General features: G+C 32.9%; 1 protein-coding gene across 2 annotated transcripts in view; it reads right to left on the reverse strand.

Annotated features, from left to right (window-relative positions):
- Positions 1-3,589: 3,589 nt before the first annotated feature.
- The window catches only part of Srp19 (signal recognition particle 19), a 34,185-nt gene continuing 17,369 nt past the window's right edge, over positions 3,590-20,405 (reverse strand). The window contains exons 4-6 of one of the 2 annotated variants that reach the window (XM_085825752.1): positions 14,131-14,242; positions 4,613-4,680; positions 3,590-3,793 (exon numbers count right to left, since the gene is read on the reverse strand). In XM_085825752.1, coding sequence (XP_085681878.1) covers positions 3,749-3,793; positions 4,613-4,680; positions 14,131-14,242 — 225 coding nt within the window. In that variant the 3' untranslated portion in view covers positions 3,590-3,748. The remainder of the gene's footprint in view (positions 3,794-4,612; positions 4,681-14,130; positions 14,243-20,405) is intronic. The other variant, XM_085825747.1, reaches the window with a different exon arrangement.

Raw genomic sequence — 20,405 nt, forward strand, 5'->3', positions numbered from 1 at the left:
TGATTTATTTCAGAGTTACATAATTGCAAATTAACAAGCTAAGATTTTCCTTTAGCCTGGATGCATGCTGCCACACGGTATCAGGGTTCATAGCCACATTTTAGTTGAAAAAATAAGCACCTATAAGCACTTTTCAAGCACATTTTAAGAAAAAAAAAAAAAAATAAATAAAATAAGCACCTGTCTAATTACATTATACACAACTGCATAACCTTAAAAATTAGACTTGTAATTTAAAATATGAGAAATGCAGTATTTATTAAGAGAGAATAAGCATTACCTCAACCATGAAAAATAATTACTTTTTTTTTTTTAAATTTTAAATAACAGTTCAATTTACAGAACTAGTTTACGAGAGGAAAAAAAACTATGCAGAACTAAACTATATTACAAGATTTTTTTAATGATGAAATTTCAGTTCAAAATAGAGAAAATAAATAATAATAAGGCATATTTATTGTATTCACTTGGAACCTAATAATAAATACAATTTATTTTTCCACTCATATTGATATTTAAATCTAAATTCTGAACATTTTCTAAATTTTCATTGTATATCAGTTTTCCCTTAACAGATATTGCAAGCAAAGAAATTTAAGTAACAAAGAGGAATATTTCTGAAATCAGAAGACAGAAATTTGCTTCATGCAGTAATCCTTTAACAGTAAAAGCTTAACTAACCCGCATACTTGGAAATTGGCGAATATTCGGACAGTCGAGCGTAACTTGAAAAAGAGGAGAAGGGGGGTAGACTTTAGCCGCTCATTAAATTTTTCCGCTAAATAAATGCTTTTGACATTTCGATATGCAGATCATATAGAAATAAACCAATGGAACTGAAAAATGTTCTGCTTAGCAAGCACAGAAAAACTCTTTTAAGTGTTCATAAACAAATCTCGGACAGAACATCAAAATTAATTATCTCTGCAAAATATTGCAAGCGTTATTGCGCAATACGTGCGCCATAATTCCTCCCTACGTGATATTACGCAATCGGAATCAACAGTTGCCGGTATTGGGAGAATAAAGAACTAAATAACTGGGGTGTTTTTCATTCTAATTTTCAACAGACGGCATAAAATTTCCAGAATAGAATCATTCTTCGCTTGGGTTAGTAGACCGCAGAACTTTTAGTCCTATTCAATCCAGATTGGAAATTGACCAAAAAAAAAAAAGTCTGTTGCTTGTTTTGCAGTGAACTGTAACAGTTTTAATACTCGAGATTTTGCGGAGAAAGGGGAGAACCTCCCAATCTTCGTACTGCATAATGTATTGACAAAAAAAAAAAAAAAAAAAAAAAATTATTTTGACTACTCGATTACTTTCCCTTTTCCCTTTATATAAGCCATTCCGAATATTATTCCTTAGAAAGCTAATCTGTGTTAAAATACAACCATTTTTGAAAGTTTACTATACTTCAGCAGTTACCGCAACTACGTTATTATAAACATTCATACATATGCTCATAATATAAGCATAACGATTGTAATAAACACGAATATGAACTGACCAAGCGGACCGAGAATGCAAATTATTAAGATCTTGATAGAAATTCAAACGTGTGTAGTATTTGGGTGGGAGGAAAAGAATGCCGAATGTACCGAAATTTTCTACTGCTTTCGCATTTCTTTGACCAATAGAACGACGGGCACCTGTCTGTACTCTTCGTGCACACCAAAGGTTATGTTAATGCAGAGAAAGGGGGGAAAGCTATTTCCGGGAGTATGATTCACCATCTGACATTCCATATTAGGAAGAAAAGTTGTTTATTTAGTTTCGGCTTTGGTACCGGGAAAAACAGCGCGTTCATTAAAAAAAAAAAAAAAAAAAGCACTAAAAGCAAAAAAATAAGCACAAAAAATAAAAAAATAAGGGCTTTAAAGAAAAAGTAAGCACCTATAAGGGCCTTTATATTTTATTTTCAAATATAAGGACTTATAAGCACTTTTAAGGACCGCTATGAACCCTGGGTATGGCATAAACTGATAAAGCTCCCGGATGGTCTCCTGCGGTATTTCTTGCCAAATTTGCTTCAGTTGTCGGGCTGTGTCATCATCTGTCTGGTAGATGCAGTTGCCTTCCCATCATATCCCAGACATGCTCAATGGGAGAGAGATCTGGCTGGCCAAGGAAGTGTTTGACAAGCTGTAAGACAGCTCATAGCAACATGTGCCATATGTGGTCTGGTACTATCTTGCTGAAAATAAGGCCAGGGTACTGCAAAACAGTGCCTCTAATGACGACCAAAGGGGTCCGGCTATCGAGGGAAATAGCATCCCTGACCATAACTCCTGGTTGAGCTCTTGTATGGCGTGCAATAGTGAAACTAGGATTGGCACGCTGCTTTGAGCGTCTAGACACATCTTCGTTGATCGTCACGACACAGTTGGATTCGTCGTTAAAGACTATACATCCCCAGTCAACCTCATTCCAAACTGATCGAGCCAAGCACCACTGTAATCTGGCTCAACAGTGTGCAAGCGTGAGTGGCAGCGAGCGTAGATTTCGCTGTCAGCCGTCTGTGAATGGGTCATGGTGCACACTCGGATGCGGGCCGCACATCTGATGGTCAATAGTGATGAATCAGGCGCTGTGACAGCCAATCTGACAATCACTCTATCCTCCCGATCTGTTGTGGCCCTAGGTAAATCGCTACCATCATGATGCTGAAATTTGCCATTGTCCACTCATTCTTGCCAACATCTTCTAATTGGCGCATCGCTTCGACTCATATGACAAGCAATTCTCTGATTTGCCCATCCTGCCTCTTCCTATTCAATGATACGGCCGAGCGGTAACGTCGCTGGACACTGGTAGTTCGAATCCTGTGAATGGGCTCGATGCATGGGCGTTTTCGTGGTTTCCCCCATGTGTAATGTGTATACGAGCCAGTTTCCCTTAGAAAGTCCTCCACGAAGGCATCCCTCCCTTAAGGCAGATAGCTCTCGAGTGCTTTGACGTAATCTAATAAACCAAACCAAACCTATTCAATGATATGACTTCTTTCAAACGCTGACAGTTGCTCGTAATGAGTTCGAATCCTGCAGCGAGGCAGTTTTTCAGTCATTGAAAGGTATCCTAAATCACAATGCAACATAAGTTTTTTAAAAAAAAAACAGCTCCTTATATACATCTGCTGGATGTGCAGTTCCAATGCGCTGGAGATCACACTATTCATTCACTGGACACCAAATTTTAATCATTTGCATATTCGGTCAAAACATTTATGCATACAAAATTTCAAAGTAATCGGATGATTCTTTCTTGGTTCGTCGATTTTTTTGTTATTGAGTGTACTAAGCCATGATCCATAAAAATTAGGAGAAATTTTAAGAATAAGAAAAGTTGGAAGAAATACATTGCAAAGCAAGAGTATGATAAAACTACAAATCTTCTGCTTAAATTAGGAGAGATGGCACTTATGTATATACATCATTAATAAATGAAGATATTAACTCTTAAACTATCAAAAGTATTCATAAATACATTATACATTTTTGTCACAACACATTTTAACTGTTTTCAAAGAGTAAAATGGTATTTTCTCATTTTCAAAAATTGAATTTCATATTAATATATATAGTTAAACTAATGCTTTTAAAATACTTTATTAAAAAAAAAATCAAGACTCAGTTTTCAGACATATACATTTCATATCGCATCTAACGTCTTTTCTTTTTATTGCCTTTCTTTGCATTTTGAACATTTTGTGACTGATCACTTCCACCTTTGTTCTGAGTTCTACTCTTCAATTTTGGAATTGTTTCAGCGACATACAAAAGGATAGCTTTTCCTGTAATAAAAAGAAATGATAATTCTAAAATCTATGCATAAAGTGTTCTACAGAGGATACAAAATCTAAAATTAAATAACTGGAAAATGGAGATTGACTGTAAGAAGAGGTACATTTTAAAAATTTATATTAATTAATCTATTATCTTTTTGTCGCTTCTGCTGCTTATTTTGTCAACACTTACCAAGATATAATTAACTATGTGTATATAAGGACAGAGTTCTTGAAATTTAAAGAGAGAGTTATAGTAATGATGCAGACTATTGTAGTATTTCTTAGCCCAACTCTAAGTTATTTAACCCTTTTGCAACAGCGCACCTTTTTTAAGATGCACATGTGGGACGAAAGTGAATCGAAGACAGTCACAGTACAGGACGGAGAGGTTTTGCATTGCTAAGCCTAATTTTATAAAAAAAAAAAAAAAGTTTTGCTTCTAGCATTTAATTTTTGGTATCATTTTAGATTATTACTTGAGCTGTTATATATGTTAAAATTAGTACTTAATAACTTTTCTTTATTTTACATGAAAATATACTTAAAAAATTGCTTATCTTGTAAAATAATTTTCGGAAGCGCTATTCAAATTATTCCTAAGTTTTAATTGATGAAATCCATTAATAAAGTTTAAAATTATTAAAACAACACAATAAAGACTATTTACAGTAAGAAGTAACAAAATTTAAAATGAAGACTGAGTGTGGTAAATCTCGAAGAACGGAGAAGTATCACTTTCTAACTCTTAGAAAAAGTATCACTTTCTAACTCTTTAGAAAATGAATCATCACTCATTTGCATTAGTAAAGTAAATGGTTCACTAACCATATGAGGGTATTCTTCCTCTGATAAATAGCCCCTTCCCACCATAATAGACTGGAGGTGAGGCTTTCCTAAATGAAAAGAGAAGGAACGGAAATATATCTGAAGGCCAATGCAAAACGTAAAAAAACTCCACACAGTAACCCTTGTAATGTATTTTGCAGTAATTTACAAACAGACAATCTTCTTAGTAAAACATAAATTTTATTCTAGTTCACGGTGATAGACAAATTTTATACAATTCTTAAGTGGCAAAATTTTCATACTACTGCTAGCTGTTAAAATCTTCAGAATTCTAATCTTTTTAAAACAATATCTCACGTTACTGAGTAATGGTTTAATACAAATATGGCGTTGCCACTTCAACAATAATTATATTTATTTATTAAATAACAAGATATTAGAACCTCTCCCCCCTCCTTATAAATTAAAGTTTACAGGTTATTTTTTTTTTTTTTTTTTCAAAACAACAATATCAGCACAATACAGAATTGAAATACAAGATATAACATACACTGAGAAAGAGAGGAAGGAACAAAATATTTTTTTTATCTATTTAGAGAAACAAAATATTTAATCAGGCCAGTGAGTACGACTTAATGCGTCTACATTTTTATGGTTTTTACCATTTCGATGAACGATTGTGTAATTGTAGGGTTGTAGTACTAGTGCCCATCTCATAAGCCGTGGATTTAGACTCACATTATTTGTGAGCCAAACTAAGGGATTATGATCGGTCATGATGAGGAATTTAGTATGCCCGTCTAAATAACATTGAAGTTTCTTTACAGCAAATATTATGGCGGCACATTTCTTTTCTATGGTAGAGTACTTTTTTTCAGTTTCTGTAAACTTCTTACTGAGGTATAATTACTGATGTTCATTGTCTCGTTCATCCTTTTGAGCAAAAATGACATCCATACCAGAGTCTGAAACATCAGTTTGCAAAATAAACTCCTTATTGAAATCAGGTGAGTGTGACAGAGGCTTTTGTGGCAGTTTTCTTCAACAACTTGCTCTTGTCTGTTTAGTTTCTTTAAAAACTTCTCCTTGACTTGCATCTCAACTCCAGAACTTGGCAATTCATCTGGACCTTTAAACTGAGAATCGTTTAATTTTGTCAGTTCTTTCTTGTCAGATAGTTTTTTATCTTTGCGAGATGAACTTTTGTTCTTATCTGCTGCTTGCACTCTCATTGAATGTGGCAACTTTGAGTATCCTTCATCATGTTTGTGCCTCTATGCTAAGTTTTCTGTGCATAAGATTCTGAATGTATTTTTAATTTCTTAGCTTTAGAAGCACCTTCATGAGTTCTTTCATCAGAAGTTTTTTGATCTTTTGTTAACAAACTGTCAAACACATCTTTGCTTTTTGGAGAAGAAGGAACTGGGGAACTTGTAGAGGAATAATCACACACATGATCCATAGAAGATGAATCACCAGGTAAATAAGGTGAGTCAACTTCCATATAAATAACTTCAGTTTTCTCATCAAGAGATGAACACTTAGATTGTTTATCAGATTTCTGTGAAGCATTGACAAAAGCCTGACTTTTAGGAGGGTGAGTATTGACCAAATTACCCTGAGTTTTAGCACTATTATTTGTTTGGTTCTGAATCAAAGTTGTGTAGTTCTGCATTTGATCTCTTATTTTTCAGGAATAACAATTACTTCCCTTTCATTTCCATTTTTATCTAATTTCTTTTTCTCCTTTATTTTGAAACAATTTCCCAAATTTTCACTTTTAGCTTCGCTAAGCATTGAGATTAGATCTCTGCTTAGATGCTGAGATTCAATTAATTCCTTTGAATTAGCATTAATTATTTTCTTAATTTCCTCGTCTTTCTCATCAGCTTGCGGTAAAATATCTTCGCCAGTGTCGATAAACGTCAGTTCTTCTAGTTTCTCTATTTCGATCTTCTTCACGAGATCTTTTTACTTGAGATCGTGTCAAAACTGCATTTATTTTTTCTAAATTTAAGAACTGTTTATCTTTGAACAACTGAGCAGTTTTGTTACCCAATACATATCTGCCAGGATCATTTGTAACAACAGCTGCCTTTGTTTTTATATGACCAAGTTCACAATTAATTTCAACTTTAGCTAATGGTAGACACACTAAATGGTCATTTAAGAGATATTGTACCCAGACATGTTCTCCAATCATTTTTGCTTTATCTACGTATTTTCGAGAAATAACATCCACTGTGGCTCCTGTGTCTTGAAGAATAGGCATTTCATACCCATTAACTAAACCATTAATTGTATACGTCTTTAATAAATCATCATTCAAAAATACACAATTTATCTTTTCATTTGGTTTTAAGCGAAGGCACTGAGGCTTAAAATGTTCGTATGACCCACACTCGAAACAACGTGGTCGATATCTTTTGTCATATAAATTTTCTTGGTTCTTGTTTTGAAATTGATTTTTTTGTCGTTGATCTTTCTGGTATTTTGAATCACCCCATTTATCAGAATGCTTAAAATGAGGCGGATGCTCTATTGTTTTCGCAAAATTATCGGAACGAGGTTTAAATGATCCTTTGTTAAATCTCTCAGTTTGACTGGCAGAAAATTTCGGTTCTATTGTTTTTCTGACATCTTCAAAATTTTCAATTTTCTTAACCATCTCAGTAGGTGAAATTATGGTTGTCCATTGATCCATAAAATGTTCTTTGAAATCAGGAGAAGTACGCTTTTTTATTTGATCAACCAGCATGAGATCTTTTAGCTGTTCAAAAGTTTTAATGTTTAATCCGTTAAGCCTCCAAATCAGGAGAAGTACGCTTTTTTATTTGATCAACCAGCATGAGATCTTTTAGCTGTTCAAAAGTTTTAATGTTTAATCCGTTAAGCCATCCTTCTAAATAATTTTTTAATTCATAGTAGAAATCATACCAAGTACTTTCAGCAGATTTTTGGTGTTTATTAAATAGTTGTCGAAATTTTTCCGCACTCAATTTAAATCGTTGTAACAGTAAAGATTTTACATATTCATACTTTTTCGCGTCCGCTTCTGGTTCTCTAGCAATAAGCTGAACAATGTCAGGAGGCAGCAATGAAATAAGTTGAGTCACTTGATTTTCAGCAGGTATATTCATTATTTTAGCTTGATGCTCAAATAACACCAGGAATAAACTTATTTCATCTTCTTTAGGGTTGAAACGTGGCATGACATCATGAATTCTGATTTTTAAAGGCTGCTCAGGTAACTGCGTAGTTTCTACCGGCTGTGCTGTGGCAGCCATTGCTTCCAGCTGAAGTTTCTGTAGCTCAAAGGCTATAATTCGCTCTTCTCTTTCAAGCTCTTCTTTTCTTTCTTCTCTTTTGCGTTCTTCTCTTCTTTCTCTTTCTTCTCTTTCGCATTCTTTTTCTCTTTCATGTTCTTCTTTTCTTTCCCTTTCTTCTCTAATTGCAGCCAGTAGTTCTCGAGTAAATTCCTCATCATATTCGGGACTTTCAGTAATCAGTTTATGCAATTGAGCAATCTTAAATTCAGGTTTCACGGTTAAACCTAACTCTTCTGCTAGTACTTTTAAATCCTGTTTTTTACTCCTAGCTAAGAATGACATGTTGACACAAGTTACCTTTATTAGGCTTCCTTTTGAAATTGAATCTAAAAGATCGTACTTGTACTAAAAATGTATAATTTCTGGCGAGGCTTAATTTCTCAAATACGAAATTCACACTAACCAATTGGAGAGAATTATTTAAACAACTTTGCCTGGCTGGCACAAAATACTATAATACTACATCAGGTTGACGTTTTAACTCACTATTCACAAGCCTCGTTAGCTATAACTATATAAACACCTTTGCCAGTTAGGCAATACAATGGAATTTTACCCATGTCAGTTTGACGATTTTACTATCCATCTCCCCTCCTGGTTGGCGATAACAAAAACAATTTTTGCCAGTTTGGCAATACAACGTTTAGAATATACAATCTGTAATACGCCGGGTGGACGTTACTATCTACCACACGCCTGGATGGCGAGAACTAAGAAAAAATCTTTGCCAATTCAGCAGTATAATCAAATCACACTACGTCAGTTTGACGTTATTACTTATTTTTCATGTGCCTGCTTGGCAACAAATTCAAAACTCAGCTAGCAGTTTTTTTTTTTTTTTTTTATAAACGCCGGGATGGCTTACACATATCAATTATCAACATAAAATTTCAATACAAATAAAAGTAAAGCATAAATAATAATTTTAAAATACTTCTTTACCACAAATACCAATTATAAATTTAAACTGAATATTTTTAGCGCCAGTTATTTTAAACAAAATCTTACACGATAAACTATAATTCTGAAAAAAAGTATTAAAATTCAATAAAAGCTTTTTTTAAGAAAACCAAAAGTTAATCTTATCTTCAGAGATCAGTAGTATCCTGTTTTGACAGATTTTTTGCTCGGACGCAAGTTATAGAAGCACAGAAGATAACCTTTGAATGATCTCCTTCAAATCTGGCTTTAAAACGACAGACTTCTTACATCCATTTCTCCTTGAAATAAACAAACTTGGCAATTGGTATTAGCAAACTTGTTCTAAAAAATTCAGTAAATTTCTGGGATTAGGAGACCAGCACCATCAAAATTGATAATTGCACTCCTAATTTCCAGTATCTCGGTGGAACCTCCAATTAATTAAGACTGTAATGTATTTTGCAGTAATTTACAAACAGACAATCTTCTTAGTAGAACATAAATTTTATTCTAGTTCACGGTGATAGACAAATTTTATACAATTCTTAAGTGGCAAAATTTTCATACTACTGCTAGCTGTTAAAATCTTCAGAATTCTAATCTTTTTAAAACAGTATCTCACGTTACTGAGTAACGGTTTAATACAAATATGGCGTTGCCACTTCAACAATAATTATATTTATTTATTAAATAACAAGATATTATACCCTAAAAGACCGTACATAGAAGAGGAGAAAAATAGAATAAAAAAAGGAATTGGATATAAATCAGACATGCAGCGATTTAAAGAGCACACCTCCGTTTACGCTTCCCCCCCTCGCAACAGCTGATGAGTAAAATACCAAGGTCAAGCAGAATATATCAAACTCAAGGTCAGGAACCTAAACCTGCGTTCATTTCAAAAGTAATAGACATAAGATGCCATCTAGTGGCCTTCAGAAAAACGTTCCAGCTTAAAATGCATATACGCATCACCCGTTCTCTAAATGCAATCTCATGATGCGTGGATGGGATGCCCGGCTGTAAGAGAAGTTCTTAGGGAATGCGTATATGGGACGCCCGTCCTGAAAGGACTGGTTAGTTTTTACTAGCTGAGTTTGTCCAAACAATTAGATTAGTTTGAGCCAACAACCAATAGGATTTTATTTTGTGAATTTTCGGCATTAAATTACTTTTAAGTTTTTAATTTACATTTCCTTTTAGATAAATCCCACAAGCAGCAGAGATTATTCTGTAAGCACATGTTATGCATTTTTAAAACATTAGTGAAAATGTATTTCTTCTGAATTATAGATAAATGGGACAATAAGTCACCCGACAGTATCACTAGAGATTAAGCTTAGTGAATCCTACATATTTACCCTGGTCATCAAAATGGAAGGACAGTGAGAAAAAATATGCTTCTAAGTTAATGCTGCAACCAGTGCCCAATGCTGCAATTCTTTAATACAACTGAACACAAAATTGCGCTTCTGTGTATACATTAGCTCCAGAAATATGCAAATTCAGTAACTGACAATGTGACACAATTGACACATGTTGGGATGTGACAATTGATACATGTTGGGATTCCGGTTTGTAGTGTTGTTTAAAGTGAATGTGGTTTCTAAGAATGATCAGTATTGAGTAGTTATGTCTCAAAGGCATCCTTTAAGTGTTGAATCGAGAAAAGGCTTTATTTCTGTCATTATGACTTGATTTGATGATTTTTTTAAGATATGCTTTAATTTTGATGACCGTTATTTTGAAATCTATGAAAATTTGATGCAGAAGTTTCAAAGATAGTTAAAAATGTTGCTGACTGGTAGCTCTATATGCTGTCATGACAATATGTTATCCGAGAGATGAGTTTTAAACTGTCTTTTACAAGCTGTTGTTGCAATCACATATGACAACTGATCCAAAATATCCACCTTTTGCATCACAGATGGTACAAATAAAGAATGAAATTTTCAGTCACCTCTGTTTAGGGCGTCTATGGAAATGGACGCAAATGCCTCACAGATCTACTCTTAAAGCATTGAGTGTTGGTAACAATAACTAAGTTGGGTACAGTGTAGTCAAGCCCTTTCTTGTATGAACCATGATATGCTTAGTTGATCCTCTAGTGCTTGTAGTTTTGTGACAAAACATTTCAAACCATAATATACTGCTCAGTAGTGATTGTTTCTCACAAGACAAGAAGGCCAGTGATGCCTTTGCTGGATACTGCAGACCAAATGGTAAAATTCGGGGCACATAGTGGTCATGTTTAAATTCTGGGTTAAAAATGGGTTCCAGTACCCCAAAATTGTGAGATTTGTTGTATCTGTTCACAAAACCATCCGGATAAAAATGGGCTTCATTCATGAACCATACACAGCTAACATTGAATCTATCATTGTGAGCATGATGTATATACACCTTGCACACGAAAAAATGGACAGTTCTATATCTTTTATTCTACTGGGCTGACTGACAAAATTTAACTTGCATTTTTCATGTCTCAAAAGCGCAACTTAGAATATTTAGTAGATTTATATATAGCATTGATCTAACATATGTATTCTGACTCAAAATCCGACTTTTTCTGAAACAGCATACCGATTTTTTTCCATATTTCAATTCTAAGACTAAAATTATGTACATGGGGTGAGGAAGGTGCATAGTTCATTTTTTCAAATAATTTTAACAAAGTGTGTAAAGCACATACAACATTATTGCTTATAACAAATATGCCAAATTTCAAAACACACCAGTATGTAAATTCACATATATCTTTGGAAATTTTGAATAACGAATAATTTTGAAGGTATGCATAGAAATACATCTACCTTTAAGCTGATGGTGAAAACTTCAGCAATTATAATTCAAAAGTTTTATAAATTACTAGAAAATACAAATTTTAAAAAGGAATTAGAAAGTAGCTGCGAATTTTATTTGGATTGAACCTAAATTTCAAACTGTGAAAGAAGGAATAAAGTAAGCTTAATACAAAAAGAGATATTGATAAATATTTACAAAATTCAATTAACATTGAGGAACTAAAATTTTGAGAGCTAATATTTTAAAAATTAATTAAGTGATTTTTATAAAACTTTGCACCTAGGCATAATTTGAACCATAGAATCGAAATATGGGGAAAAAAATTGGACACATAACAGATACAGTACAAAGTCCAATATCCGGAATGATCTAAAATCTGGCCACCAACAAAAATATGTTTAATGCATGCACATTTGACTTTTTTCCCTGTAAGAAATCATATGGAGAACTCAGATTCTTAATTTCACTTAGGCACTAAATAAAATTATTGAAGGAATAGTCATTTTAGCATAAATTTGTACGATCAATAATTTGACTCCAAAGCTGCATATCTGCTTAGCATACATCTGAAACCAAAACATTGTACATAGAAACATCGTTGATTTTACAACTTCTAATATTTCATATCCCTGATGCCAACCTGGCAAATCATTATTTATTATATTTTGCTTTCATTAATGCATGACAACTTGAATAATGACTTATGCAACAATGCCTAAACAATTTTTTATATTAATAATTGAATAACAAAGCTTATGAAAACTTTTTATGTTGTTGCTATGCTTAGCGATCATTAAAGATTTAAGTTAAATGCACTAAATGTTGACAAGGAAACATTTAACAAAAATTTCTTTCCATGTGCTAAAAATAGATTTTGTTAATGATACCCATAGGCCAAAAGTTTACATTTAGTATTGTTTACCCAGAACTGGCGTATTGCCGCACCGGACAGCAAAATTTAGAGAAGTAATGAATAAAAAAAATTAAGGGATGATAAAATTTTTAGAATTCAGTGGAAAGCACTGGAACCCAAAATTAAGGGGCGGCAAAGATTTGGAACTTAGGTGCTTGGTAGCAGAACTTAGGACCTGCAGAGACTGCATCAGATGGCAAAACATGTAGCGCCAGCCCTCAGCTTAAGTATATTTAGGAATTTATTTATTCAGGACTCAGATAAGCCTTAAGCATGTGCAAGAATTAGACGTAAGTATAATAAATAATTAATACAATTCAGGCTTAATTGTTTCAGTGCGCAATAGAAGCAAGACAAAATTTAAAGGAACATTTTGTCTTTCGTCGCCATGTTACATACCAATGATGTATGGCAGACGCTCATAAGCTAGGCTAAAATTATACTTAACTGATTCCAAAAAGTTTCAGTTAATATAGCAGATTGCACTGTTCCTTAAATTTCTGATTTGATCCAGCTTATTATTTTTTGAAGGCTGTTATAATTACAGCAATTTTATGAAAACTAAAGTATGAACTTTCAATTATGTTGAAAAGAGTTTTTAATTCTGGAGCTGCAACAAGATCTACAAAATGAAAGCATGTTCCGATGTCCATTACAAAATGTGGGATTATTGCAAAAAATGGATATAGGTATATCCATCTCAAAATTATGAGAGGATTATGGCATTGGAAAGTAAACTGTATTGACTTCCACAACCTGTGTAAAACATTCAGTAAATGGCTATTTTCTTGAATTGGTGAGATATTGTCAGGCTGGCAGTTGTTTTGGCAACTCATTTTTGTCATCGAAAGTCGCCATAATTGATGATATTTAGATCCAGTCCCTGTATAACTGTAAAATGTATTGCAATTGATGCTATATGTAACTGTAACTGTATCCAGCCCTCAAATGCCTTCCCTAAATTTCTTGGTGGCCATGGGAAAATTCTGTAAGACTTAAGAAAGCATTAGTTTCAGAGTAGTTGTTTAGTTCAGCGCGGTTCCAAGTACTGAGATATCTCCGAGTTGATGTGCTTTGCATTGCGTTAAACATTCTTAGTAGTTTGAAATGTAACTACTGATTGTACTCCACGATACTGTGAAGAGCTGTACAAATAGTTTAATGAAAAGTTCCAGAACTGTGAAGTGTTACTTTTGGTAAAATAAATTTTATCAACCTATCATCAGTCCTGTGTTCATTCCAGCTATTACAAACCCATATACACACAACAATATGTTTTAGAAAGATAGACTGAGGTATTTTCTTGCGATACGTAACATTTTTATGCAATAGGAGAAACAAAAAATGCATGCAGTTTTTATTTATATTTATGTATTTATTTTTGAAAATATATCCAAAAATGATACAACTGATGATTGGCTGATCATTTCTGGGTTATGAAAAATATTTTAGATTTGTTAGAAATTACCTTTTTCAAACAGTTGAGATAAATCAAACTACAGATGTAAGTGAACATTATAATGCAGCATTTAATACTAAAATTAATTATAAAACATCTTTTAAAATATAAAAATATAAGCATATATTACTTGTAGGAAATCTTGGATTAACTAGACTACCATCATCATTTTTTAACTGGACTCTTATGCGGCCTCTAAATATAACACTGTCTTTATTTTGTTCTCTGCAGTATAATTTATTCTATGGATGAAAAAATATGAATGTAAGAATATATAAACATGTACAAATGCATACACTCTAGAATAAAGCACTTTTCATAAATGACAAATTTCTCTGCAGATAAAATCTAACTTCACACGAAATGCTTGAAAATTAAAAGTTAAAAATTTACACACATTTTCTCTGTAATAAGATTGAGCTCAATAAAGTCAACATAATTTAAAATGAAAATTATATTAAGGAAAAAATGTCAAAGTGAACATGTTGCTAATTATTTTTAAGAGAAAAAAAGTTGCAATTAAAAAGAGAAATTTTAGAAAAGGAGATACTTTTCTATTAAGGCCTAATTGCACTTTTTCGGTGCCATACTGCTATATTTTGGCTTATTTTTTACCGCTCCCATGTCTTTAACTGGATCCTACATGAAATGGAACGATTGAGAACAGCTATAAGAAACATTCTATAAACATTCATGATGCAAGAATGCAGCTTACATTATTTTTTTTTCTTTTATGAACAAGTTTCAATCAAGCTCCACAATTTTGTTGCATTCATCAGTTAGACCAAGATGAAATACGAAATTGGCACATACCTCTGTTATGTAATTATTCCAATTAATGACTACATAGCAATTTATTTGAAGCAAGCTCTGATTTGCTAAAATCAACAGACAACACCTGGCACCAAAAGTAAATTAATAACATAGCAGTAGCAAAGAAAATATGTGATCTAGCAAACAGGGCTGTGGAGTCAGTAGGGAAAATGACAGACTCCGACTACTGGAATTTTAAAGACTCCGACTCTGATGCCAACTTGATTTTGATCCCCTCATATATATATATATATATTTAAACATATACACATGGGTTACAGCTTATTTTTTTAATATAAAAGAAGTAATAGATGTTATAGGAAAAAAAAATGATGGCATAGCAAATTATTTATATTAATTAGCATTTATCGTGAAATGGAAAAACGGGCATTACTTATGTCTAAGAAACAGTATAGGTTGAGCAAGATCTTCTTTGTTGGAGAACCATAGATCCAATTTGATAAACTTCAGAGCTGAGAAGAGTCTTTCCACACTAACTTGAGTAGGAGGAAGAGCTGTTTCTGTTAGGGCTACTTCTTTTAACTGTTCAGGATAGATTTTTAAAAGTTCTAAAAAAGGTGTCTTGCAAGCACAATCACATATTTCTCTATTTCTTCAAAGGCCGTGTAGAAATCTTGTTTATATTTTTTCATTTTTACATCGAAAGGCTCTTGGTTCTTTATTTTCATTCGCTTTGCCTTAGCCTTTTCAATATTACCCAAAAATATTTCTCAAAATCTAATTCATCACTAGAAGAGGATGATAGAGACTTAATTGCAATGTCTGCAGTTTGACTGCCTTAATTCAAATTCTCCAATTGTTCTGAGAATAATTTCATTCTTAATGAAAGTTCATAGATGGCTTTCTTTGCTTTTTAATTTGTTTATCATCCAAGAAAATTCGGTGTTTCGGATCTACATACCGTCTTTTTCCGAAAATAAGACACTGTCTTACTTTCTTTTTTTGGTCCAAAATATGCGCTAGGGCTTATTTTCGGGGAAGGGCAAAAATAAAAGTATATTTATATATTTTTATTTAATATTTATTTTACACAGAATACAGAAATTTAAATTTATTCAATTACAGTCATGTCATCTTCTTCTGGAACATCGTCATAAATAAAATTCTGAATTATATTCCGATTTTCTTCCAAATCCATTTCCTGTTGAATCATTGGTCCGAATCTCTCATGTCTTGCAATATAGCTATCGTCGCTGCGTCGTATGTGTCTCGGGGGTTATGGTTCAGCCCAAATTTCACCCCGATGAGAGTCTGCCGAAGCTAATGGATGATGAGGCTTTTCCTGTGAACGTACCTCTCTCGGGGCAAACGGCGAACTGGTTAAGATAAATTCCAAGAATTAATTTGAAACAAAACTGTAGAGGTAAACAATTAATTTCTCGGAATATTTTGTTTCAAACATTTCTCTGAAATACGAGTATTAGGAAAGCTAAACATATTATTACTTAATAAATCAACAGCATTTTTTAACGAATTCTTTTTGTCACATTATTTTAACTAGGGCTTATTTTCGGGGGATGTCTTATTTTACAAAAAGTTCCAAAAATCACGATAGGGCTTATTTTCGAAGCATGTCTTATTTTACAAAAGGTTCCGAAAATCACGATAGGGCTTATTTTGGGAGGATGTCTTATTTTCAGAAAAAGACAGTATATTAAACCCAGCAAGATCTCATTGTCTAGCAAACTAGTTTCTGTTTTCTTCATTGAAGAAATTATTCCTTCTGCGATAAACCCTCCATTTCAGAAAGAACAAACTTCACATTCTTCCATTCTCGCCTCCTTTCAATTCTTCAGATTGCAGCTTTTTTGTGGCTATATACGGTGTAGAAAGAAGAGTTTCCAATTCTGCAAGATCATTCCACATTCTTTCTGTTAGTGAAACATTACGGTTATCTACATCTTCTAAAAAAGTTCTTAATTCTAACAACCTCTTTATCAACAAATATGTAATTCCTTATCACATTGCTTGATCAATAATTGCTTCTCTTCCTGCTCGCTTCCTAAGAATGGCATCAATTTTGGGAGTTATTGCTGCTTACCTAAATTTACCATTGAGATTTGTAACTAAATGACTAAGGGCAAATATCACATCCATCCTCCTCCCTTATATTTATTTATTAATATGTCAAAATAACTATTTATTAATGTGATATAGTCCATAAATAAAAATAACTCAGGTTTTCATTAATTTTTTTTTCAATTCATTTTAATTTCATTTCAAATTCAAACTGTCCAACAAAAACTGGAGTTGGAGTCGACCTGCTTTTAGCGACTCCAGCTCCGACTCCTTTAACCCCAAAATCTGCCCGACTCCACAGCCCTGCTAGCAAATTATATTTGTGATTGGAAACCTTTTTCTTCCTGGCACAAGCAGCAATACACCAAAACAATAACAACAGCAACAACAAAAATTCAAGTACATAGCCAACACCTTCTTAAACACAAGCCTCCCTACTGAAGGCTCGTAGCTTAGTGATGTCACAAACTGTTGGCCTTCTCGATGGGGTGCGAAAAATCACCCCTAAACCAAGGCCATCTAGATGGCATTAGCAAGTTAGGGGAATTTTGTCCTTGGTCGTGAGAAGGCGCATGAACCAAATCTCCTTAATTTGATATTGGTATTTTTTTTTCGATTTCAATCATGCCTTTAAAGTGGTGTGTGCCGTTATGCCGAGAAAATTATTGTGACGGTTCTAAAGTATCAGTATATAGATTTCTTGAGCAACAAGATGTATTACATAGATGGATAAAATCGATACCGCGAGAAAATTTTGCCATTTCGAAGTATTCTTGGGTAAGTTAAGCCTAACTTGAAATTGAAATTTATTAAGGTATTTGCTTCTACATTTAAAAGAATAGATACGTTAATATTTTTATAGAATACATTGTATATAATATTGTGTAATTACGTATCGATTAGTATAATTATGTATCGAATTGTATGCTAAATATTTACTTACTTTTTTAAATGTCTAATTTTTTTACTTTTTGATTAATTTTATAACTTGGAACTTTTAACTTCATACGTATATAGCAGCAAATGAAATTATTTAGCTTAATATTTAATATATTTTGGCATTAAAAGTTTTTCTAAAGAAACTGTGAAGGCAATAAATAATCTTATGGTTTTTTAAATTGTAATATGAAGTGCACAGTTTTGCGTATAACAAGAAATAATTTAAATTCCTAATACATGAAAATTCAAATATTATTAAAACTTATATCACTAAGAATCCTTTTCTTCCCCCCCCCCTCCCGAGTGGGAGACAAACACACATATGCTTGCTATTACCTGTTTTGTTAAAATATAAATTGCATTACTAGAAATCCTACTTTTATTACTTTAAAATTAGTAATTAGATAATTATAGTAATCTGAGTGAGCTTTCATCATGTCTAAAAAGTGTTAAGATACCTGATGATTTAACAGTTGTGATTAAAGAAAATATTATATTTTTTCTACAGATAAGCACAGAATTTGCTCCTTTTATTTCTGCATTAGTCGTTATCCATGATTATCTGCAAGTGGAAGCATATTTTAGAGATATTCCATTAACAAAAATTAGTAACCGTGAATTCCCTTTAAAAATTAATGATGTGCATAATCTCTGTTCATTGCTTAAAGAAGTTGCAAAAATTAAAGGTGATAATAATGAAAACAGCTTTAAAATTTTCTTATTCGTAACTCAAGGCCTTCGTGAATTAGAAAAAAATGTCCCTGAACATAAAAAGAAAGTAGTTCAGTTTATATTTGGGCAGCTGACATTACTCGTTTCGCATAAAAATAATAATAGGTATAGTTCTGATCTGTTAATATTATCAAGTTTGATGTTTTCAGTTTCTCCACATTGCTATAAATTTTTAAGAAACAGTGCATACGTAACTTTGCTACATCCTTCTACATTGAAAAGATTGTGTTCTAAATATAATGTTGATCTAAAGTGGAGCAAACTCCTGACAATTTCCTGAATTATGCTAAGAAAAAAAATCCGCTTTTTAGACGAAAACGATAATATGTCACTTTAATGGTTGACGAAATTCACATTAACCCTTTAACTGCTTAAGACGTGTTTAAACGTTTTTGGAATTTCTTTAAAAATGCTTAAGACGTCTTTACACGAATTTCAAATCGCACGAAAAATGCTTAAGACGTGTATACACGAAGCCCTAATTTCGCGAAGATTGCTTAAGACGTGTTTAGACGACGCGATCTGGTCTTCCTTCCCTTAGCTTTCTGCAGACGGTTGTCAGTTGACACAAAGGTCTTAATAGGGTGTGAAGTCTCTTTGAAAAGAGCACTTTAGGAAAAAGTCCTTAGAGTGAAGTATCTTTGTCAGACAGCAGGTATGTATTATCTGTGTGCCGACTAAAAGTTTGCGAAAGAAGATAAATCATTTTACAACTGTTTGCCTTGTGGTACTTTATACAAATGAAAGTCAAACAGGATCCGACGTTGTTACAGTACATTGCCGAATTTTAGTAGAAACAAGAAAAAATAAGAATTGTAACGGAGGACGCCTTTATGCCTATATGTTATAGAATAAAACATTTTATTTTTGTATTGAAAAATGATTACAATTTCTGATTCGTCAGGAAAAAATATAAAATGTTGCAACCAGCTTTCTTGTTTGCCTTCGTATTTCAAATGCGCGTTATTATAATGGTATATTCTTCTTTTTACATTCTTAAATGTTAAAACTGTGCTTTCAGCATGCCTGAGTTTTGTACTCGTATATGTGGCTCTATGCTCCGTAGAAATGGCGAACTGACATATAAAAATTATATGAATGTTGAAAGGAAGATATTCTTCTCGAAACTTCAACTAAATTGAATAAATGAATACGCCGAAGGAATTTCTAGAAATATTTGTTTTAAAAATTTTATTATTAAGATTTTAAATCCAAAATGTTTTGAAAGCTAAAGAAAAAAATATGTAATCCTTGAAACATTTTTGGAAAGAAATCTATCAATATAAAATCTCTTAAAATTAATGGAGTGTAAGTGAATTAAAACAGTTAGTGTACGGAAGGGTTAGATATACTCCGCACAAAAAATTACGGTCAGAAGATCAATTATTTAAAGATATGAATTAATTACATTAAAAGAATTTAAAATAAATTAACATCTGGCCAAATGTCAATGCTAACAGCAATAGCACGAATGAAAGTTATTCTTTAAATTCTGAACTTAATTCATGCATCGGTACGCAATGATTGTGTCTTTGAGATTGCTTTTCTTATAGATACTACAAAAGGCCGCCAACGAAGTAGCGGCAAAATTGTTGAATACTAAATATTTTGGAGCGGGTTCAAATCCTGACGAATGGATTGCCTGCATAGCAGTTTTAGCGAATTTTTGCTGCCAATGTTTAACGTGAATATGAGCCAATTTTAGTTAGCTTTTCATGATGACGTGCCTTGACTACGAGTCCTCGCTCGGGTTGTGTTTGGTTTGGCTTGTTAGATTATTAAGCATGTGAAGGCGATCTGTCTAAGGGAAGGTATGCTTTCGTGACAGATTTTCTAAGGGAAACAATCTCACACTACAAAAAGTTAAAACCATAAAAACGA

Source organism: Stegodyphus dumicola, chromosome 1, assembly GCF_044657685.1.
Source record: "Stegodyphus dumicola isolate Sdum_Otavi_A_Nest chromosome 1, ASM4465768v1".
Classification (NCBI taxonomy): domain Eukaryota; kingdom Metazoa; phylum Arthropoda; class Arachnida; order Araneae; family Eresidae; genus Stegodyphus; species Stegodyphus dumicola.